Source organism: Malus sylvestris, chromosome 17 (genome assembly GCF_916048215.2).
Source record: "Malus sylvestris chromosome 17, drMalSylv7.2, whole genome shotgun sequence".
NCBI classification, from domain to species: Eukaryota; Viridiplantae; Streptophyta; class Magnoliopsida; order Rosales; family Rosaceae; genus Malus; species Malus sylvestris.
The window spans coordinates 27,689,645-27,713,929 of record NC_062276.1 but is presented as its reverse complement, the minus strand read 5'-3'; the positions used below and the strand labels follow the sequence as shown (position 1 = coordinate 27,713,929).

The following is a 24,285-nucleotide window of genomic DNA, read 5'->3' as shown; positions in this document are numbered from 1 at the left end:
AGCATCTCAAAAAGTTTTTCATACTGCTCCTGGAGGACCTCGTTCCTCATCACTATCTTGTTATTCTGAGCTTCTAACTCATCGACTTTAGCTTGAAGAGTAACTTTATTTCCTTCCTGCTTTCGTTGCTTCATACTAGGTCCAATGGGGGTGTCATTCTGTGTGCTATGGCTTCTTTCGCTCCCCATGTTGGAGAGAGATGTTTGGCCAAAAGAAAGTGTACGAGCGGTGGAAACCAGCTTAACAAAGCTGAAGAGAGTGGGAGTAAGTGTCTTTCCCACAGACGGCGCCAAATGTTGATGCACAAAATCAGCAAGGACTTTGGTACAACAGAAAGTGTCAGGTTTGTGACCTTCGCTTGGTTGCTTCGATCACTAGTGAAGATAAGTACGTAAATGAATAGGGACAGGGAAGCAAACACAAGATGTACGTGGTTCACCCAGATCGGCTACGTCCACGGAGTATAGGAGTTCTCATTAATTGTGAAGGGTTTACACAAATACATAGGTTCAAGCTCTCATTTTGTGAGTTCTAGTGAATAGTTTAGTACAAAATGACATTAGAGATTATTGTGGGAGAATGATCCCTATTTATAGAAGAAAGTTTCTAGTTTTGTTCTAACATTGACACGTGTCGTGTTGTGATTGGCTTCTGATGTTGACACGTGTCGCGCTGTGATTGGCTTCTGATGTCGACACGTGTCGCATTGTGATTGGCCTCCTAGTTGAAGGGAAGCTCTTCTGGGTCCTTGACGGTATAACGTTGACCGGTGCTCAGTAGTTTCGGGATTGGTCAAGTATGGTACAAACAAGATATACGAATATTACCTGATTGTTTAGTTGTGACTTTAACGACCCTTCCTGGTGATGCAATCCTTGTCTGTTTAGGTGTTACAATCACAATTTTCAAAGTAAGACTTACTTACTTTTTTATTCCGTTTGCGTTAGCAAACACATAGATGTCAGAATTAGACAAAATACTCAATACATTTCATATCGATTTCTGGTACAAGTAAACATGCTATTAGTGATTCACGAGCTTTTAAAATTTGTACATTGTTAAGTCTTTACTCCAAAGTGACTCTAGTCTCGATTGAGCAATCACTTTGCATAGTCACAGGTCTTGATTTAGCACAATTTAACATTTGTAACTGTAGAGCGTAGTTGGTGATATTTGAATTTGCCTGTGCAAAATTGGGAGAGATTTTGAGGTGCAAATATTTCACTGTCCATCTCTTTTTTGTTTGTTTGTGAAAAACTATAGGATAATTGAAATTACAGTGCGCATTTTACTTTCGTGGCGTAGTAAATCCATTTTCCTAGGCATTTGCCCAGTCCTTTTGGAGCCACATTTGACTTGCGTGCAAATCCATTTTGCCTAATTATTTCGAGATGCTTTAATCTATACTAAATTATTCGAAACTACAGGAAGGGAGATTGCTCTAGGCTTTAGCAAACGTGGCTGTAAGCCGGTTTGCACTATCCACCTCTCCTCTCTCCAGACGTGTGACCACAACAGAGACCTAAAGTCTTGACAGTGGTCAAAGATGAACTAATCTTTGTATTCATTGTCTAAAATTTTTAACTAGTTAGTCCTTAATTTCATACTAGTCTTAAGTCTGGGGTATAGGTGTCAAAGACTTTGGGTGCACGACAATTCATTAATAAAAGAGCAGATTTCGTGGATCTCCTATGGGAAGATTCATATGCATTCATTTAGGGATCACAATTGAGTAATTAAGTTTTATAGGATTATGATATTTAGCTAATTTATTTCTTTAATAGGAATAATTAATTAGTTATTTAAGGGAAAGATAATTATGTGTTTAAAAAAAATTATGTAGTCGTATTTCTTAGGCTTGTGAGTCCCTTTAAACAACCGGGTTTACATCGTTAAAAAATGGCTTGCATAACCCTTGAGTTTCATATTGCATTTGAGAGCAAAAGTGAGTTTCATTGTAAATCTTTGTGAGGCTTAAGAAATTTAACTATCATATTCATTCATAAGCAATCATTTGTTAGAAGAAACTGTGTGCAAACTTTTTGCTCGTGAGGAGGGCCTGTTGTGTGCGTCATGTTTGTGGAGACATAAATTAACCACATCTAATAAAAGGATACATGGACATTATTTCAATATGGTAATTTTACACTTGACGTTGTGAGTAGACCACATAACTACTCCAAGAGAATAAGACATAGTGTGCCCTAAGGTAATTGGTCTTTCATGCCATTAACGGTCCATGGGCTTTGCAAGCCGTCCAGGGTGCAGATCATCGGATCTCCAGCACGTCTATAATACGTCTTGTATTCAGTCATACCCAATCCAATGGTGGTAAGGCACCAATTCTGAAGAGTCTCCCCTTGGGTGGTTGGCTCAACTACGCACTTACCAACATGGACCTTCAAGACTGCTAGCTAGCAAGACTGCTAGCTAGCAAGACTGCGGAGACTACCTACATTATCGAGAATTGCCTAGTCTGCTATGCAGCCTCCCCTCCCAACTGTCTAGGGTTTTTCCTTATAAATAGCCAGGTAAAACATATGAAACAGTAATCACCACTTACTACGCATAACTCTCTCAAGTTCTCTTTTCTCTCGACTATTTTTTTGACTTAGGCATCAGATGCCCTTTAGCTGGCACCCTTCCCTTTTTTGTGATGTTCATTAATTAGACTAACGGTGTTTGTTCTGTTATTGGTGAAATTTCTTCAATCCGACAGTGTACGAAAGTTACATCCACAATGTTCATCTTAAAGAAAGCAAAGGAAGGACAGCGTGCTACAAGAACATAAGTAGAAGAGAGAAGTTCAAGGGTGGTAATTGTTTATCTTGGTGAGTCTTCAAAAGTACTTATTCCTCAGTGAATTCTTTAACCGGTTGTATTCATCGATTTTCCCCATTGTGTTTACCATTTGTCCATCTGCATATTTGTTTTAGTTCTTCACTGTTACGTAGTAGGATTGAAATCATTTTTCAATCCTACCTCGTCTGAAATTTAATTGAGATTTTTATCACTTGGGTTTGGGTTCCTCAATTCATCTACCTTTTCACTTTTTTTAATTGAGAAAGAATGTTTCACTGCGTCTCCAAAGTCTACATTTCGTGCAAAATCAGTAATCATGTAGATGTTGGTTTTGCACGATTAATATTTGGGAAATTTCTTCATAGGTCTCCACACAACCATTTGTAATTAGCAAGTTAGGCTATTTTAGTCATCATGACTTTACTCTCTCTCTCTCTCTCTCTCTCTCTTCTTTAATTTTACAATTAGAAAAATAAAGTGTTATTGGCACTCCAAAAATCTCATTCTACAATCCTCACAAGTGTATTTTTCTTTCCCAATATAGAAAGTTTGGAGTGTAGAATAAGAGTTTTGGAGTGCTAATAACAATTCTCTTAAAAATATACCTCTGCTAGAAATATTTGAAAACAAACTCAAAAATGTTGAATGAGGGCTTCATTAATTTTTGAGACTTGATGACATTATTTGAGCAAATTAAAAAATACTTCAACTCAAATGAGCATCACGGAAGTCAGAGACAAAGCGGACACAAAGATTATAGTTATCAGAGAATTAGTGGAAGCACGTGCAGATGAATGCGGGGCTGGAGCAGCTGCAGTTGGACTCCGCGATAGAGCGTCGCCTAGCTTTGGTGCGGCTGCAATACTGTTAGACGGAGCCTTGACAGGCGTGGCAGATCGCGACTTGCTTGGGTTGGAAGAAGGTGCAGTTAATTCTGAAGGCAGTAGTAGGTTGCTTATCTGCACCACGGATATGTAAGTAGTTTTGTAGTTAGAAACGTCTCGAACTACCGTTGCTTGGTCAGAACCGGCAGCTGCAACAACCGAGATTGAGTTCCCATTTGTGACGTTCACGAAGCCTAGTTGACCACTTGGGTTGTCGGTAACTTGGAACAGCGTGTTTATTCGAATGGACTGCACACTAGGCAAGTTGTGGAAACTCTGGACGGTGTAGTAGTCCATGAGAACGTGAAGGCTCAGCACCTTCCTCTTAATCTCCATCGGTTTGTTGACTAAAGAGGCCATGGCGCCGTTGTTTACTACAAAGATTGTCATGGTTTTGCGTTCATTGATCTGGTTAGCGACTTGGGTTTGAGTCAGGTAGGTGCTGAAGAGGTTGAAATTTGAGTTGTCATTTAGAACATTGGTGATGTCATAAGGACCGGATGACGATGAAGGAGGAGGGGATGGAGATGGGGATGGGGATGGGGATGGTGCAGATGAAGGGGAAGGGGATGGAGAAGGCAACGACGAAGGTGATGGTGATGGCGAAGGAGAAGGTGAAGGTGATGATGGCGATGGCGAGGGAGAAATGCTTAAGCTTGAGGGCATAATAACATTGCTGACTTGCACCACAGATGTCATATAAATTTCATCTGGAGAAATATCTCGAACTAGCTCTACTTTAGTAGAACCAGCAGCGGAAACAATTGAGACGGAGTCCCCATTTGTGATGTTCAAGTAGCGTTGTTGGTCAGGAGATTCGAGCAGCGTGGTCACTTGGGTGGTCTGCGAAGTAGGCAAGCTCTTGAACTTATTCAATGTTAAGTAGTCCAGAAAGACGTGGATGCGTATCACCTTGTTGATCACGTCCACTGATTTTCCATCTAGAGAGGACATGGCTGCATTATTGACAGCGAGGACGGTCAGAATTCTGTGTTCATTGATCTGGTTACAGACTCGGGTTTTTGTGAGGTAGTCGTTGAAGGTGCTGAAGTCGGGGTACTTGCTTAGAACGTCGGTGATGTTGTAAGCCGACGATGCAGAGAAGAAAAGGAAAAAGAAAGAGAGCAAGAGATGCGTGATGGGTGTGCTAAACTTGAACCTTCCGAGCAAATACATTTTGATCAATGGATCGATGTCGATCGAGACTTACAGAATTAACAAACAATGATGAGATCGATTGTGGTGCCTGTGAGTGGATTCAAGGGGTGCTTATTTATGTGTTTGAGGAAGAGTAAGTCTTCGTGCCGCCAAATTTGCAGGAAAATGTTTTTGTTTGGTTGAAAATGGACGAACAGATGGATGGTCTTGGTCACGTTGATTTGATTTCAACCTTAATTTGTAGGAAATTAAGTCATTCCCAGTTGAGAATGTATTCGCCGGCATGCACTCAACTTCTAAAAATAGATGTGTACGTTAGTTAAATAGTTAACTCAGCCCACGCTGAACACATCTACTATATTAATACAGACATAACAGTAAATGAACATTCAAGAGTTCAACAAAACCTCAATGGAAAGTATTAACTAATTAGGTATATGATATGGTGGTATAGAGAGGGGAAGCCAGAAATCTGAACCAAGGGGACCTCATACAAAGAAAATAAATAAAAAAATATTTATTTAAAAAACAAAATATTTCATTGATACATATGAAAATTCACAATTCAAGCATAATACCAAGAAATATAATAAAAAGCCAATACAAAGGTAGTATACTACAAGTCAAAACAATTTTTAACGTGAGAAACTGATCGGTTTTGCCGCTCATTTATTATTTTACTAGAATTTTCTATTTCTTGGTTTTTTTTTCTAATAAAAAAATTATTTGAATTATTCAGTCACGTGAAAAGACATAAATACTGAAAAATGTGTCATGAGTTGTTTCGATTAGTTTTTGTGACTTCATGTGAAACCGGTGAATAATTTGACAGTACAGTTGACCAATCAGCGACCCAACATCGGTTTTATCGGCAAAGTTTTCTATAAATACCTCCTTGTCGAATGCATGAAGGTGCTCATACATTGTTCATAGTTTCTTCCTTTGATGATGATTACCAATTTAGAACTAGAGAATCGGTACTTCTATTTAGGAGAGAGGAGGAAGAAGTGGAGGAAAAGTAGCAGGGAAAAGGGAAAAGCGAGAGGCAAACTGAGACAGTCCAGTTTACATCAGTTAAGAACCTTATGTTACTGTAAAAATGGGTGGCATGGGAGAAATCGGAGGACAAGGGAAATAGAAAGAGGAGCATCGAGCTAGCTTCTCCACCATGGCTCATGGCTGCAGGGTATATTTCTTCACCTTTTATTTCCTATAAATATTTTAAAATTTTAATTAGTCTCGTATGAAAGTAAGCACATTATCATTAACATTGAATTTATTCATTTGTGCAAATCTGCAGACACAACCCTGCAGATATATACTTGTATTTCTCCCCAATCCTCTCCGGAGGTTCTCACACAAGCCATCGTTTGCAAAGTTAACAACTGGCTTAACGTCCCTTTGGGAAGGCAAAATCCCAAATCTGGTGAAACTGTTGCAAGAATGTAAACCAGCAAGTTGTCTCAAAATGTTATTGCTTCTATGGTTTTAGGCATTTGCAAGCTTCCACCGAAGAAACGCAACGTAGTAGAAGAAAAGGCAGCTATGAAAGGACCTTGAAGACTATGATTTTATAAAAATGTCTTTATGGAATGCTCAAATGTAAAAAGGAAAAGAGAAAAAAAAAAAAAAAAAAAACAATTTGTGCACCGTGCGTAGTGCGCTAGGATGTAAAAAAAGCCTTTCGCGTGTAGAAAGGCTAGTGTAAATAATCCTTTCAAGTGTGTAATACTGGATATTTGTATGCTTTCTACGTTGCGGGTGTTCTGTCCTATTAGTGTTCATGTTTTATCAGAAAACAAGTTGATAGGCGATTAAAGGAAAATCACTTGGATGTGTATTAAAAACCACAGAGATTTATCGAAGCAAGTAATATTTGTAGCAAACTTACGAAATGAAAAGAAAGAAAATCATATTTTATGCTGTAAACCACTTCCAAATTTATCTATGAGAAATATGATCGTTATTTTGGGTACAACACTTAGTAAACACAGGACACTTCCACGTTTCTAACTTCTAACACATATGGATATAATCCGAAACGCAGAGCTAGAATTCAAACTCGAAAAAGACGCGTAATTCATGAGACTATACTAATTGTAAAGGTCATCTTCATGAGCCCCTGAAGCAATTGTTGTAAGAGAGTCATATGCAGCACCTCCCCCAGAAGCACTGCCTACGAACCTGAACTTCATTCCAAACCCTCTTGACTGCTACAATGTCTGCGCAAATGCATGGTACTTGCGGATATCAACATTACTAACACTCCTACGAGCATGCTTCATCGATTCTTCAAAATGAGCTGCCTTGATCTCTGCTACTTCATCATCAGCATCCACCTCCATTGCCTCAGGATTCTCATTTCTCATCCTCTCCCTCTCAATATCCTTTTCAATATTCTCTCTTATCGCATATTTGCAAGCACGCTGGCATATTTCTGTTATATCCGCACCACTAAATCCTTTGGTGTACTCGGCAAGGGCTCTGATGTCCACATCTTTAGAAACTGGGGACTTCCTCAAGCAAGACTTGAATATTTGATAGCGAGATTCCACATTAGGGAGAGGGATTTAAATCAACTGATCCAGGCGGCCTGGACGCAAAAGTGCAGGGCCTATAATGTCAGGTATGTTGGTGGCCCCGATGATGAAAACAGTTTTCTTTGCTGATATCCCATCCATTTCTGTGAGGAGTTGATTCAAAACCCTATCGGCAGCACCCCCAGCATCACCTACACTACTCCCTCTCTGAGTTGCAATGGAATCAAGTTCATCAAAGAACAGGATACAAGGGGCAGATCCACGGGCCTTGTCAAAGATTTCACGTACATTGGCCTCACTCTCTCCAAGCCACAACGTAAGCAATTCAGGTCCCTTGATACTGATAAAGTTTGTTTGACACTCGTTGGCAATAGCTTTGGCGAGAAGCGTTTTGCCACATCCCGGAGGGCCATAGAAAAGAACTCCCTTTGAGGGGGACATTCCAAATTTCTCAAATTTCTCAGGATGCTCCACAGGATATTGAACCATCTCTTGAAGTTCGTTCTTAACAGTCTCGAGACCTCCAATATCTTCCCAACTAACATTTGGCACTTCAACAACTGTTTCGCGAAGAGCAGCAGTGCTGCTGGTGCAAAGAGCAGCCTACAGGTGCTGGTTTGTAACTGCCATTGAATTAAAAATCTCAGCATCTATTTCCTCATCTTCTAAGTCAATCACATCCATCTTCTCTCTGATGCATTGAAACGGACCCTCAGTACACAAAGCAGCTAGATCGGCACCAACATAGCCATGCGTGTCCTTAGCTATCTTTTTCAAATCAACATCTTCAGTGAGCATGTTCTTGGTATGAATGCGCAGAACCTCATGATGTCCCACTTCATCGGGCACACCAATATCAATTTCCCTATCAAATCTTCCAAACCTTCTAAGAGCCGGATCACTGCTATTTGGACGATTTGTAGCCCCCATAACAATTACATGTGCATGGGATTTGAGTCCATCCATGAGTGTCAAGAGCTGGGAAACAATCTTCCTCTCAACTTCTCCATGTGTCTTCTCTCTGTTTGGAGCAATTGAGTCAATCTCATCAATAAAGATAATGGATGGTGCATTCTTCTCTGCTTCCTCAAAAGCTTTCCTGAGGTTGCTTTCACTCTCTCCCGCCATCTTCGACATGATTTCTGGTCCATTGATGCAGAAAAAAAACGCCCCAGTTTCATTAGCCACAGCTCAGGCAATTAGAATCTTGCCAGTGCCAGGAGGTCCATACAGCAGAATGCCCTTTGGCGGCTTCACACCAATTGATTTAAACAGTTGAGGATGCCTCAGTGGCAGTTCCATCAATTCACGAATCTGAGCCATCTGTTTCCTCACTCCACCGACGTCGTCATAGCCAACCTCATTTAAAGTTCTTTCCTCATCTTCCCTTCTCACAGGTTCCCCTTCACAGAAGATTTCAGTGTCGGGAGCAACCACACAGTACTCAGTGTTGGGGTTAAAACTTAAGCTTTGGCCACGAAAAGGGAGTTGGCCCAAAAAGAGGAGAGAGGCCCGAAGTCCAACCCAAGCCCAGAAGGCAGAAAAGGTCTTTCTCGACTAGGTGCAGACCATTTGCACCACTTGCTTACCTACCCAAAGACCAAGTGGTATAGACCAGTCAGCTAATCAGCCCAAAAGTACTTTATAGTGGCAATACAAGTAAATAGATGATGAGTCACTATCCTTCAAACTGCATTCGAGCAAGTTTACTGCTGCAGGAGGCCAAGCCAAAATGTCTATAAAAGAAGAAAAAGAAATCAGAGTTGAAGACACTCAAACAAACAAACAAATACAAGCACAAACTCTGCTCAAAAGCCAGATTTGCCTTCAAACGAAGCTGTAGTCAGCCCAAGCCTTTATCCCTTTCGGGATAAACCTTCACTCAAGCCTTTGTAATAGCTCTGCTACCCTGTTCAATTCTTGTTGTAGTATCGATTTCTTTCTGTAAACTCATATCCCTACCCTTTTTCCTAAAACTCTCAACCCCCTTGATAAACCACAAAGATAGGAAGTTGCAAGACGATCAGCCTTGCCCGACAAGGTTAAACCTTGCCCGATCCTCTTTGTTTCTGTCTTTTCATTCATTAACCTAGCAATATGTTGTATACTTCCAGTTGTATCCAAGTTATTTCTAGTAAGATGGCTATTAAAAGACTTTCTCAGTGCTTAAATCCGATTTGAATATGTCTTCACAGTTCAAACCAAATCTAAGTTCTAAGCCCTCGGGCATGTAAGATTTGATCACTTAAAAGTCATTGGCCTCAAGGCATAAAAAAGAACCTTATGTGGACTTAACCCATCCACGACAAGCTTTGATAACAAGAAGTCCGAAGTTACTTGGGGCGCAAGTAATCGACCTATTCCTTAGTTTTATTTCTATTATATTATGATTACCATAGAACGTTTGAGTATAGAAGGAATTCTGATAAGAAGCCTCAAGGCCTATATCTAAGGCCCTACAAAGGCACCTATTTGGATTCATTCTATTCCTCGGGCTAGAACATTTGAGTATAGAAGGGATTCTGATGGGAAGCCTCAAGGCCTATATCTAAGGCCCTACAAAGGCACCTATTTGAACTCATTCTGCTCTTCGGGCTCAGGTAATCAGAAGTATAATGATTATAAGACTCATACAATCAATGAAACGAACATTATATGTTCGAGTACTGAGTTAGTTATTGACTGGAAGCCTCAAGGCCTACACCTAAAGCCCCACAAAGGCACCTGTCATAACTAACATAGTCTCTCGGGTATATATACAACTAGAACTCAACATCCGTTTTACATCTGCCATGCTGAAGATGGCAGTGGCACGCCTGAGCACTTAAAAGTTAATCTTGATTGTGAGCCTCAAGGCCTACACCTAAGGCCCCACGAAGGCACCTTTCAAAGTTAACTTTGTCCTTCTCTTTCAGCTTTGCCCGACAAGCCTTGCTCGACAAGCTTTGCCCGACAAGCCTTGCCCGACAAGCTTTGCCCGATAAGCCCACCAGTGAAGCAGAAGCCCGACAGAAAGCATCAACCGGCGCCAACCTCTCGGGGAGCTGTGTGCTCGTCGGCCAGGGAACATCCCCGACGGAAATTCCTGCCACGAACACTCAAGAGGGTCCGTTTCAACAACCTTGAACTCTACAGTCCTCATTCCTCCTCTCACAAAGAAGAGATCACCCTTCCTCACCGGGCGGAAGGCCTCGAAGAAATAAGGTTTCAAATATGCATCAAACAGATTTCCAGTGACCCCTTCAATACTGTCGTCCACAGGAAGAATGTGGACGCGCTTTCCATACTTTATAGCAGCGCATTGATGAACCGAAACAACGTCCCCAAGCATAACCCTCAGGTTGCTCCTGACAACCTTGTTGACCCTTAGCTTTGGTTCGTCACATGTATCATCAGCAACAACAACGCAGATTGTGTCCCTCCTTTTCTTTCCCTTGATCAAGACCGTGTCGCCGGAAAAGAGCTGGAGCTTTTCCATAGTGTCCCGGTGCAGCGCTACGACTGAGTTGTTGTCGTGGACAGTGTCATCCACAAGAAGCCGGTTGGCAGCCTTCTTGCGCTCAAGTAACGCCGTACTGAAGTCCCTCGTCTTTCCCATACTGTCAGAATATTCTGGTTTATCCGCGAGCATCGTGACGGCGGAGCAGAAGACCGAAGAACACACAACGTAAAGAGAGCAGTTGAGATTGTTTTGTATATTGAAGAATAGTAGTGAGAGCAAAGCACGTAGGGGTTGCGATATTTATAAGTGGAGGGTAGCAACTCCTCCTTGTCGTATTAGGAAAAGGTTTCCTAATGCGTCTCTGGTTTGTCTTTTGTTAATTAGGAAAGGTTTCCTAAACAGGAAAGGTAATTACCGTAATTTGTTTAAAAAAAACAAACAAACAATAAGGTAAATGTCTCCTGATCTAACTTTTTTTTTATTAAATAAACTCCTTTTCTTGTTCGGAAAGAATGTTGTTTCAAAATTTTATTTTAAATCACTTAAAAAGAGAGGACCCCATATGAGGCTAACTCTGCAAAATATTTCTGTGGTTGAAACGTCTAGTGTGTATTTTCTCTAACGTGATTGTCAAAAAAAAAATTACTCAAATCCAAAACACTTGACCACTTAAACTACAATGACAGTTATTAAGGTCGTGGCTAGCCATGATGCGAGATTCCAACATAGTAGCTCACATGACCACTTAAACTACAAGTCCGTTGCAATGTTGTCTACCTCCTTAAACCCTAAACAATACATTACATGCATCTTTCCATTCCCTAAAGTACTAAAAACAATACACTAGTTCACAATCGAAGTACTTGATACGTTAATTCACAAAATCAAACATGTTTTCGGGTCAATTTAATCCTCGCGCATAGCGAGCGGAGATGAACGGTTACTTTCAGAAGTCGAGTCGAGCGACGATGAACGATTACTTTCAAAGGTCGAGGTAGAAAATACTTATTACAGATACAGCACAACGGCAGTTAGGAAGAAGACGCAGGATTAACTTCAATAAAAATAAATTAAATAAATAATGAGGGAAAAACAAATGCAGAGCATTGAGCAGAAATATGGCAGACAGAACTAAATCTATATATATAAATTGCAAGCAGAGCATGAAGAAAATAACCGGACTAATTTATTACTGAAGCTGGATTAGTTGGAAACCTATAAAAATAATTTTATCATCACCTTAACAAGTAAACTTAGCTTCTTATCTTTAACGATACACACCGTCAGTCAAATTATTTTTCCTTCTTTGTAGATTTGTCACTATTGTCGCGTTCGAAGAACTTCCGTACGTCATCCAAGCGCCGGTTGGATAATGAAATCACACCTGAAACTGGTATGTTAGAATCTGATATCCGTAACGAAAACTTGAGCAGTAGGATATCAGATAATAACCTGAGTTTTAAGCAGTATCTACTTTCAACTTTTGAAGCTCATCTTGCGCAGCCATGAGCCTATATATGCAAAAAAAAAAAAAAACAAAGTCCAAGATTACTAGCAAAATAAACATAATAATTAGGCATGGCGTGTATTGGTTGCTATTTTTACCTCCTCTGCAGCTCAGTTATTTCATTGAGTAACTCGGTTTCCCTCTCTCGAGCTGCTTGAGGCTGCAAGAACAGACATGCCACTTTATGTTTATGAAAAAAATCACCCAACACTTTAAAAGTAAACTCATAAAAGACTAATAGCAACGGCATATCAGCCTAAGCAGAAGGTTTCTCATTCGAAAGCAAATTTTTCACTAGTATCTTTATCATACTGCCAACAACTTAGAATCATGTGTGGACTTGCAATTCCATAGCTAGCAACATTTCAGAGGCATGGAGCAAACACAAAGCCGAAGATTCTAAGCTATCTGTGGTATCTAAGAATGAGAAAGTTGAACTTACAGAGGGTGAACTTTTGACATAATTATAATACATTTTAGAACCTCAAACATTTTTGCTAACTTTCAAATGTAATTGTGAAAGTTCATTGACCCGATTGCCCCAACATTACAAAACATATAGCACTCTACAGAGCGAGACCATCAGCATTTCGAATTTTTAGTGCTATGTCATATTGTCAAACTAGTTCTAGTTCAACTCATTCTTGACATTCATACTTGCTCATTTTCCTTATGTCACCTTAAAAGAATAAGAATAAACCATATACATTTATCTTATTGGTTATATGAAATTTAGTATTCTATGAATCTATTGGCAACTTATCCTAAGAATAGATGGAAACTTGATAAAATAGCAACTGAATTTGGAGCCGGAATAGTTTGTTTGGAAGGCATAGCATACACATTAAACTCTTTATAACATACCAATGATTTCTCCAAACCATTAGTAGCCTGGGTGGATCCTACATCACTTGCACGGTTGGCTGGAGTAAGGTTTTACAACAACACGTTAGGATCATCTAAATTGAATAAAATTCTAAAACTGAAAGAGCAATAATTGCTTGAACCTGTGAAATCGCCATTAGCAACTTGCTTCATTATACTTAAAATACTCTCCTGTTAAGAAGAAATGACGAATAAATTACTATCATATATGAAACATAAATAAGCCAAAAGTATTTGCTAACACATACCCTCTGAATAATATTTGTCTGCAAAATAGAGTTTAACATTGGAAAAAGAGAGTAGCCAGAAAGAGCTGGTGCGGTAGCATCAGAAGGTGATGTTAGAGGTGATGGTAGGGGTGATGGAAGAGCTGATTGTAGAGGATTTGCAGGATTGAAGCTAATCACCTACATAACCAGTAAAAGTGCCGTAAGACATTTAGTAAAAGTTAATAAATATAATCTTATGCGCTTAAGATATAAATTCACAATATATCTGACAAGATGTTTTCATAGCCGTACAAGTCACCAAGCATCGAGGAAGGGAAAGAAGGAATGGGAATGGGATCAACAAGCACCCAGAGATGATAGGATGCTTGGTTTTTCAGGTATTGGATTACGGATATTAATAAGGAAACCATCTTTTAATTCCATGTGTGCTAGTAACACGTGGTGAAATCAGGAATTTCAATGATTCCAACGCCCATGTTTTAGTAAACTCCGTTAAATCAAGAATTGGTAATAATTCCAATACCCATTCCGTGTAAGTAAACATGCCATAAGTTTCTGTACATATCTCTAAAGAATTCCTGGCTGGACCTAGGTCCGAAATAATAAAGTCAAAAAACTGATACTGCAGATTATTTCCTAAAGTGTTGTGAAGGCCGACATTACGTGACAACCATACTAAAAAAATTAAGTATTGTCTCACAGAGGAAAACAGAGACTCAGAGAAACATGCAATCAATTCATGAAATCTTAAGACCAAAAAAATCGGTCCAAGGTACCGTTTTATAGTTTTCGTTTCTTTTATGGAATGTTAATATTTGATTATTGACAGAGTAAACCATTAGAGAATTACATTCATGTGAAAACAAGCTTATGTCTTTTAATCTTTTGTCAAAGGTTTTTGGATGCAATTACCATCAAGTCATTTGACAAGTGAGATTATACTCAACTCTAAATGCTAAGCATGATGATGCTTTTAATAAATCAAAACAATATCTAGAAACCTGAGTAGTTGAGGCATGCCTAGCATTCTATGATCAAAACGGTCAGTATGATCGATTTATCACTAATGATATTTTCAGAAAGCTTTGTCTTTCCACTTCTAGCCACCAAGGGTTTTCTGAATGACTAGGAACTTTCAATAACCCTATGTTTGGATGAGGAATTTCAAAATACCAAGGAACATCAGGCTCAGTTGTTAAAAATGTAATACAAGGAGTCAAGGACAATAAACAAGGGACCTTCAAAGTACCAATGAACTACTCGAGCACAAGAATGCCACTACTTAAACACTACTAATGCACCATAAAGACACTAAACAAAGGACTTACAAAAATGACACCTTGATAGATGTGTCATGTAAAGTTTTCTCAAATATCTTATATCTACTAATGCAGGTAAGGTAACTGAATTCTCAGACAAGAGGCTAGCAGAAAAAATTAAATAGGCACTTTGGCACAATTGTGCTAACCTCAGAACTACAAACCTGCAAGCTGTGACTCTTTTGCAGAATAGGAGCCGGAACCACCTGAAAGAAAAGATAAGTTGTCCACAGAGTTCACATGAAGAAAACACTAAACCCAGCATTATAAAACCCACCTTTTCTGAGTCATGATTCTCAGATGTGACTTTAAAACGTCCTTTCTGCTGTACAACTGGTGCCTTTGCTTTCTCATCGAGTTCACCACTGTGAGCTGCATGAATAACTTCATCAGTTAATACGGCAGAGTTTACCTGAGATCAGGAAAAAACATGATTCTTGTCTATGATCTTTAATTAAATGCTTAACATTCTTAAAGCCTTTTCCTCAACACAATCTAATGCAGGCCCGCATTCTCTGACCTTCTATAATCTTCCACCACTTTATTGGCCACAAGAAGCACGTCTCCCTCTCAATGTAGTTACAAGAGCATCTAAACTTAATCACCAAAACCTCTCACCATGGATACGACAGATCATAAACTAATACTTTAGAAATACCTGAAACCAAACTGGCAGGTTGCTATCACTAACCTTCACTAATCTACATTTACCACCAATTTATTACAAAGTTCCTCACACCATAACACCTTCCTCCATCATATCACAAAAAGAGAACCTTCCTTCATCATATTGCAAAAGGAAACCATAGGACAATCAGGCCCTGGCAATACCTTACAACATATAAGCAATCACTCCTACTCAAGAGCCTGAAAAGGGATTCCTCGCAGGTTAAAGAACCAAGTCCACTTTCTCAACAACAAAAAATCTATTGGCCACCAAGCCAATAGGCCTTCAAAACCTCCACTTAAATACATCCTCTCAAGAACGAACAAATAACAAAACCTATCACCTCCAACCCAATTAAGTTTCCCTTAACAAGCCTTCCATCCCCTAGGCCCCAATCCCTCTTTATGTTATTTCTATCTCCCTCCCCCTCCATCTCCCAAGAAACTCTCTTTCTGTCTCAGAAAGGAAATTTCCTCTAAAATCATTTCCCTCAAATTCATTATATCTTGATAAAATTTTGGACCTATTCTTAATTATTGGACCAAGATGCAGCTCATCCACTCTGCGTCTTCACCCATATCTGACCTATAAACTGAGCATCAATTACTTGACCACACACATGCGCGCACACACACACATAGATGAAGTCCAAAAAAAAGGAGAAATTGTTTTTCATGGAGACAACGATCAATAAATCCAGGGACAGCTATAATATCAGAACATGCCTGGTGACTTAGATGCTTTAGGAGGAACTTCAGTAAGCACATCATCTGCTAGTTGTGGAACTACTGCCGCATTTTCCTTTGAATTACTTTGGGGCTGATGATTTTTCAATTTATCACTGGAGATTCCAGTAATTTAAGTTAACTTCGGCAAAGACAAAAAGAAGAAAAAACGAAAAGAAATACCATGGAAAATTGAAAATTCAAAGTGAAGTTCATCGAGAATAATCATAACTTCAGTCTGAAACAAACACTAAGCAGACAAACAGATATGAAGAATGAGCTACTGCTGCTAGTTAAATAATAGATGAGTTTTCATCATGTATGAAATTGAAGAGTATTTTTTTTCTTAGGAGAATTTTCCCCAGGAACTTCAATGCTGTGTTTTATGACGCATTATATTTGGTTAAGAGTTAGTTTCATATTGTATTGCTTCTTTTGGGCTAAGACAGTTACCTAGTAAGACAGCAGAGATTGGAAACCCAAATATCATATCCGCATGCTAACAAATTTATTTTTTCCACAAACCTAAAACCCACTTACCAAGAAACTGGATTCTGGACCTAAAACCCACTTACCAATAATCTGGATTCTGGACATTTCTCTGGAAAAATCAAAGAAAACAGAACTTTCTTGCGTTGCATCATTAGTAAGAACTTTGTCACACAAAGAGGGAAAAAAAACATATCTTTTATCTCAATAGTTCCTTTAAGTTTTTTTTGTATTTTCTTCCATTACTTACCAGTTTATTATTAACAGAACTCTATCAAACATCACAATTGACACAAGAAAATGATGATCTTAAGTTACATTAGCATTCTTCTTCTGTTAACAGATTTCAAGTCGTGAAATTCTAAATTATAAATGGCACATCAGACAATATGACACTTGGTTCACAAATGCATGGTAAACAGTCAATTAAAACTGGAGTTGATATCAACAATCATGTTCATCTTGGAAATTTAGTCTGAAGACGGCTTAACCAATCTGCTACAACTCCAAAACCATAGGGGAAACTTCAAATGGAGTTTGGATTTCAAAGTAAAGTAAAGCTATATAGTTCTATAGAGAACTTGTGAAATATTGTAAATTAGGAACTTTACAGAGTCCTTCCATGCATACATTTCATATCACTTTGTTCCACTTGATGACCTCCATTTTTTATTGAATTTCTGATTTATTCATGTGTCTAGTTTATCAGGATAATTCTCACGTTTGCCACATGTAAATGTCCACTGAACGGCCATGTCGGACCAATTTCACCAGGAATCCAGAAAAAAAGAATGGAGTATGGACAAGTTATTTTTCTCCCTGGAACTATCTTGTAGGAACCATGATATGCTAATCACAAGTGTAAAGGCTAACTGATTCAGTCAGAGACATTATAGTGTCAATTAAATGGCATACCTGTCTCCTTTAATAAGAGGATCAGTAACTTCTGGTAAACCACTGCTGCCTGATGAGCACTGCCCTTTATGTTGAGAATTCAAAGCTGTCGCCTCCATAAGTTTCCCGATATTATCTACATTGGGATTTTCACCCCGTTCAGTACGATCATCATGACGAGGTGAAGTATGTGGTTCATGGCTAGGACTGGCAATGCTAGAATCATCATCAGATTTGTCACTTCTAAACCTGGTAGATAAAAAGTGCTACAACATAAATAATCAAAATATGGATCTACAGGTATTAATCATTTATACAACACCTTTTTTGTGTTATGGGAATCAAGACTTGAAAAAGTAGAGCTAAATATTAGCAACACATATTAAAAACAGATATCACAGATGAAATACTTGGCATCGTATAAAGCTGTGTTAATGTATGCAGTAGCTTGTTGGTTCCGAGTCACATCATTGTCTTCCTGTGAAACATTAATCCATGAGTAACCAGAAACAGCTATTATGATATGTATGCAAGTGCTTCAAACTACCATAAATGTCCAGCCAATTTGATAAATACCATATCTGCAACTGGTTCTAAGTTTTGACATAGTGATGGCTTTTGTTGCACATCAAGAGCAGACAGAGAAGTCGAACTCCCTGTCTGATTGTTATCAGGTACAGGGTCATCAACATCCTGAATCTGATAGAAAGAAAACGTATATCAAGAAAGAAATAAATTTTTGTTGCTTCTGACAATAAAATGAAAATATCATATTTTAGACCATCATTATATTTTTTTAGGAATCATATAAATAAAAATATGTGAAGATTCAAGATGGACAATTACCAGGGAAGCTTGAGCCTTCATGTCGTCAAGATTGAAGTTCCAACCACTAATTCCTCTTTTATATTCATTCTGCAATATAACTTTTTAAAATAAGAACTAATTAATAAGTAAAAAACTAAGGATTCTTAAATATCAAAAATCCTAGCTCCATTGATCCTTTTGCGGGTTTAAATCAGTAGATTTAATAGATTTAAGGGCCAAAAAGAAACAAAAAGCAGGATCAACTGGAACCCATTACCTCAAAACAATAGAAAATTACAGAGCAAACTGGATTTGTCTGTACAAGATTTAATTATCGAAGCTTTTTAGGAATATAAATATGTCAGAAAGGAAAATAGCATCTGTTAACAGTTATAGTTACTACTAAATGAAATATACATTTACCATATGAATGTTTATTCGAGAATCGATATTGGGGCGTGGTAAAATCGAACACCAATTTAGGGGGAGAGTTGCACCTTCACATTGCCATTATGGGGTGAAACTAGCCCCTATGATAGGAAGATCATATTGTATCTTATGTCTCCATTCCATTTGTCGGTAGAGACAGAACAGGAAATTTCATCAAGGTTCAGATAAAATAATGAATAGATTTTGTGAATTAAAAAGAATACGGAAGAAGTGATGCCATCAATGATTCACCACGCAACTAGATTAATGAGGCAATGCAAAGATTATAATGAAGGCAATGCTGGTTATGGGTTGTGTATCCTTCATTACATTTCCCATGGTAACCGATGAGTATCTGATGAGAGTAGCTTCTCTTAGTCGCTACTCCACACCCTATCAGATACTTCCTACAATTTTCAGCTGACAAATGCCTCATCTTTCCTAAGATTCTGTTTAGAACGAAATGGTATGTTCTAATGGTATCTAACCTAAAATGTAAATGTAAGTAATGAAAAATTTTACTGACTTTATACTGCAAACCAATTTACTTGCGGTAATAAATGGGGGTAAGGCTAGCCGACATTCACCTCTCCCAGACCCTGCGTAAAGCGGGAGCCTTGTGCACTGGGTACGACCTTTTTTTTTTAATAAAGATTTATTGAATGCATGATTTTAAGTGACCTTCATTAAGTATCTTATCTTAATAAAAGCAAGCAAAACAAAACAGAATAATCACAGTAACAGTTTTTTTTTTATCAAAATATCAGCAACATTCTTATTGATTAAAGAGAGAAGATTCCTGCCTGTGATAGTTCCTCCATTTGTCCATCTGGCATCTTCTTTTGTGCAAGCATATACTCTTCCTTTCGCTATCATAGGATAAACATGGGATGTTAAGTACATAAAACCCATAACTATAGCATGAAAATGAATAAGTGTTAAGAGTCGTATATGAATTGCTACCTTTAATTCCTTGATGCGATCACCAAGAACAGGCAGGCCCTCCAGAAGTGTTCTTGAGATATAATCATTCGACCGAGCTTGCTTGAAGAAGGAATGCTTCAACAACTTCTTAGCAGAAGGTCGTTTTGAAGGATCCTTTACCAAGCAACTAGCAATCATCTGCTTAAAGGACTGAAGAAAAAGAAAAAGGCATTTCCTTGTGAAAACTACAATATCGGAGGTGTGAAAACTATAATATCGGAGGAAAACTCAATACAAATTATTGTCATACCTTAGAAAACTTCCTATCCCTTTCATAATCAAGACCAGGTGGTGCATTTTGCAAGGTCATCAGCAGTACCTATAAAAATATAAGATTTGCAATATGTTCAATGATCTGATAAATGATCGAAAAGTTGCTCACAAAAGGATACAGTGTCATTTGACCTTCATTGGAGGATACTTTGAGAAAGGAGCATGACCATGGGCAAGCTCCAATGCAGTTATACCAAAAGACCAGATATCCGCCCTGCACGAATATGACAACCAAATATTAACTCCATGATGCTTAAGAATTTTGTTTTCATAAAAAGAAGCAGAAAAGATAGCAATAAGTTTACAAAGAACAAACTCACTTGAAATCATAACCATGTAATTGCTCCATAACCTCTGGTGCCATCCTACAAGACAAAGATATAAAACCTGTTGATTAAACAACACAAAGTAATAAGAAAAGTAAGACTGAGGAATCAAGCTTATGCTATTTGGATGGTAAAAATTAATTTTCTTAGCTAAATGTTAAAAATAGCATACCAGCAAGGCGTTCCCACAAATGTATTTCTCATACGCTGCCTATCACCTGAATCAAAAAGGCAAGCAGAAACACCGAAGTCTCCAAGCTTGATTGCCCCACGTGAGTCAATGAGAATATTTCCAGCCTATAAGAAGTATTTGTAAGACAAAGAAGAGTAAAGGAATTAAAGGTGCCCAACTGTATTATAAATGCACTAAATAAATAAAAACAATAGTTGTTGCCAGTCCGAGTATTCCAGTATATAGCAAACATGCAATTCCACAGAATGTACAGAAGTGAAATATTTATGCATAAGAATTGTCACTAGACTCACTACCCTACTGAATATGGGGTTAAGAGGGATCAGGAATGTGTTTTCGATTGGAAAGGCTCTGTTTGACATGACTCAAGCAACCTACAAATTATTGTAAGTGACTTTTGGACAACACTGATCCAGTTGTAAAATGACCATAAAAAGTTTTGGATGAAAAGTCTTAAAGAGTGAAAGGATATTTAAGTGGAAAAAAAAAAAGGGTGACCGTCTTCAGATACGAGATTTTAACCGTGAATACAGTACACAGACAGTCAAATGACAGTATTATTAAAACTAGTTACCATACCCTAAAAAATATAACAAGATCAAGACAATACAACAAAGAAACAATTTGCTGATTTGTCCATCTAGGCCTGCGACGCAACATAAAAATATTTGAATGATGCTGAATGTTAACATACTTACTTTGACATCTCGATGAATGTGGCCATGATGATGAAGATACTCTAAACCTTTCAAACTCTCACGTAATATGGTGGCTATAACAACTTCCTCAAAACCATCTGGGTATGCTGCCTTCAAAATGTGAAGACAAGAACCCCCAGCCATGAATGGCATGACAACCCACAGATTATGATCACTAACAAAGGAACAATGCGATCTGAGGACATTAGCATGGTCGACGAGGAACATTGTTTGCGCTTCCCGATAAATGTTGTTCTGTAGAAAGCAAGAATACACAAGACAATGCTCAAAAACCAATACCACCATGGAAACAAAAATCATGGGATTGAACAATCTAAGCAAAAAACATTTGATAGCTAGAGTAATTTCGAATGGGGTCATGAAAAATATCAATAAAACCGGAACTAAATGTCCGTATTCTAAAAAATTATAAACAGTAGCAACACCACATGAACTTCTCTAAGTACCAATACAAGGCAAATTCCAAAACCAAAAACGGAAGCTGAAATTAGCTGCTATTCGTAAAAATTGAATCCGTTCTCAATAGCCTTATGCAATTTTTCACAGAACTGTAAAAATTCAAAATACAAAAAGGTGGCCGCATTGCCTTCTTAGGCTTTTTACCAATCAAATTACCAAATGAAACCGATTAATACATAAAAATAAACAAAATAAAATTACAAACAAAAATGAAAGATTGAAAATTGGGAGTACCAGATCGCAATTGTCCCGTTCGAAATCGAGGATCTTGATGGCGACAACCTCCTCGAAGGGCTTACAGAGAGCACGGTGTACGGAAGCGCTGACGCCTTGCCCGACCTCCTCATACAGAATGTAGTGCTCCGGTCCTATCGGATACTTCTTCTTCTCCTTCTCCATCCCCAATCACACCAAAATTTACACCCAAAAAAATCCTTCCTTTTCTGGTTTGTTTGGATCAAACGAAATCGCAGCAGCCGCAGTAGCTCATTGTGCGGCGTACAGAGAAGATGAAGAAGAAGAAGAAGAAGAAGGGGGCTGAATGCAGACTAGGAAATATCTCGGCCGAGAGAGCTTTAATGGCGGTCACATGAGTTGTTGTTGCTGTAATCAAACGGTTTCTCGTGAGGAAACAAAAAGAGAAATTAAAAGCAGAGCTCAGGATTTTCTTTCTTTTTCTTCAAAATTTGATGATTTTTGGGGGAGAGAAAGAAATGGGAATCATGGAAGAAGTCACGAAGCTACCGGGTCGCCGCTAAAACTGGAGAAGACAGAGAGAAAGAGAGAGAGAGGAGACGTTTGTATGCAGGAATCCCGCCAGGCAGCCACTTGTTTGTTACGCACAGTCAATCTTTCAATTTGCTTTTCTTCCCCTTTTTCTCCACATTTTGCTTTTTCTACCTCCACGTGTCTTAGTCATATTTGTTTGTTTTGCCTTTTTGTTTTTATTCGGTTTCATATAAGCCGATTGTACGTGCAGTTTCTTTCCCCTCCTCCGTACAAAACTCTCTCCTCTAGAACCTTTTTTTTTTTTTGTTTTGGGGGGGGGGGGGTTGTGTTGCGAATTGAAATTTGAGGTTGTTAGTTGTGAATCCGGATCCCCTCTTTGTGAGGGTTTTAGAGATTCGTAAATTACATTCGTTCATTGTACATCGTACGATTAAAAATTATTTGAAATATTTTTATTTAAAATTAAACCAAACTGTACTTAACAACAACCAATCGCACGATGTACGAACGGATACGATTCACGGATTCCTAAGATCCTCACCAAAATGATCTGAAGAGAATCCTTCCTGGATTTCAAACTTACATAACTCAAGCAACGAGAGATTTTTCATATGACTAGTATACGAGATGGTACACCACGTGTCACTATACAAATTATGGGATACTGTGTTAAAAAGTTAATAACTTAAAAAAAAATTCTCACAACTTCTATAAAAACACGTGATGTATCACCCGTATTCTCAAGCAACAAAGGTCGTCTTCGAGATTTAACAATGTTTTAGGTCATCTTTAATGGAGAGTCATCCCGATTCTAGCATCTTTATTCTTCGAAACCTCTCTTCAATGGCAAAATGAATTTAGTCAATTTTCTCGAAAAGATTCTTGGACCAATTTATCGAGGGTTTGCTACAATTGCCCCTGTGGTAGGAATGGGCTACATTGTCCATGGGCCCTATGAAGTGAAAATGTTATGTGGGAAAGCACTTGGCGGCATTCTTGTGTTGCGGATTGTATGTTTTATTATGAACCCGCAGCTTTTGGTCCACATGATGACATAGATGTTCAAATTCAAAGGCCTGGATTGTTTTTTTTCAAACGTAAAACAGATTTTAAAATAAAAAATATATGAAATCTTGCTAAATGGTTCTCAATCTTACACGAGTTGTATTCGATATATTTGTCTTTAAAAATAGATATTCTGGATATACATCTTCTTAAAAAAAACGTGTTTCAAATTTTATATTTAAATAGGTACAGATAGTATTTTAATTAATTTAAACAATGCATGATAGCTAATGTGTGAGTGTTGACGATAATATTTCTCAATAATCTTGAGAATTAAATACTTAGATTAATATGGAATTATAATCCAAATAAAATTTCAAGAATCTTAATTTTATTAAATATCTTTCCATGTCATAATTTAGAAGGATTTACCGATTTGGTAATTGGAATTCTTGTTAGACCGGGACCCTAAAAATTATCCAACAATTACAGTAGCCCTAGGAGGGGATGCCCCATAAGCCTCCACCAACAATTGGTCGCGACGGGGAAGCCCTAGGTTACATTTAACCTAAATTTTCGACAATTTTTTTACACGAAAATCCTATTTTCTTTTTCATCTTTCCGGACTTCTTAAACATGATAAAATACACACAAGTACGAAAAAATACTAGTCGATCATGGCAAAAAAACAATTTTAATCATGTCTACAATTAGTTGAAACTACGAACATACTGGTTTAGTTGTTAATTTCCAAGAAAATATATTTTTGTTCATGCTTCTAATTATTTTAACTTTTTCACTATATATGCAACGAAAAAC

At 38.2% G+C, this 24,285-nt stretch overlaps 1 protein-coding gene, 1 long non-coding RNA gene and 1 pseudogene across 2 annotated transcripts; 1 reads left to right on the top strand and 2 right to left on the bottom strand.

Annotated features, from left to right (window-relative positions):
• Positions 1–3,512: 3,512 nt before the first annotated feature.
• On the bottom strand, positions 3,513–4,862 carry LOC126611942 (fasciclin-like arabinogalactan protein 8). Its single transcript, XM_050280247.1, has one exon. The coding sequence runs from the start codon at positions 4,860–4,862 to the stop codon at positions 3,513–3,515; it is 1,350 nt and encodes a 449-aa protein (XP_050136204.1).
• A 917-nt stretch (positions 4,863–5,779) lies between these two features.
• LOC126611288 (uncharacterized) lies at positions 5,780–6,597 on the top strand. Its single transcript, XR_007618761.1, has 2 exons — positions 5,780–6,030; positions 6,145–6,597. It is a non-coding gene; the product is annotated as an uncharacterized LOC126611288 (long non-coding RNA).
• Positions 6,598–6,937: 340 nt separating this feature from the next.
• Positions 6,938–22,591, bottom strand: LOC126611275 (cell division cycle protein 48 homolog; annotated as a pseudogene).
• Positions 22,592–24,285: the final 1,694 nt, after the last annotated feature.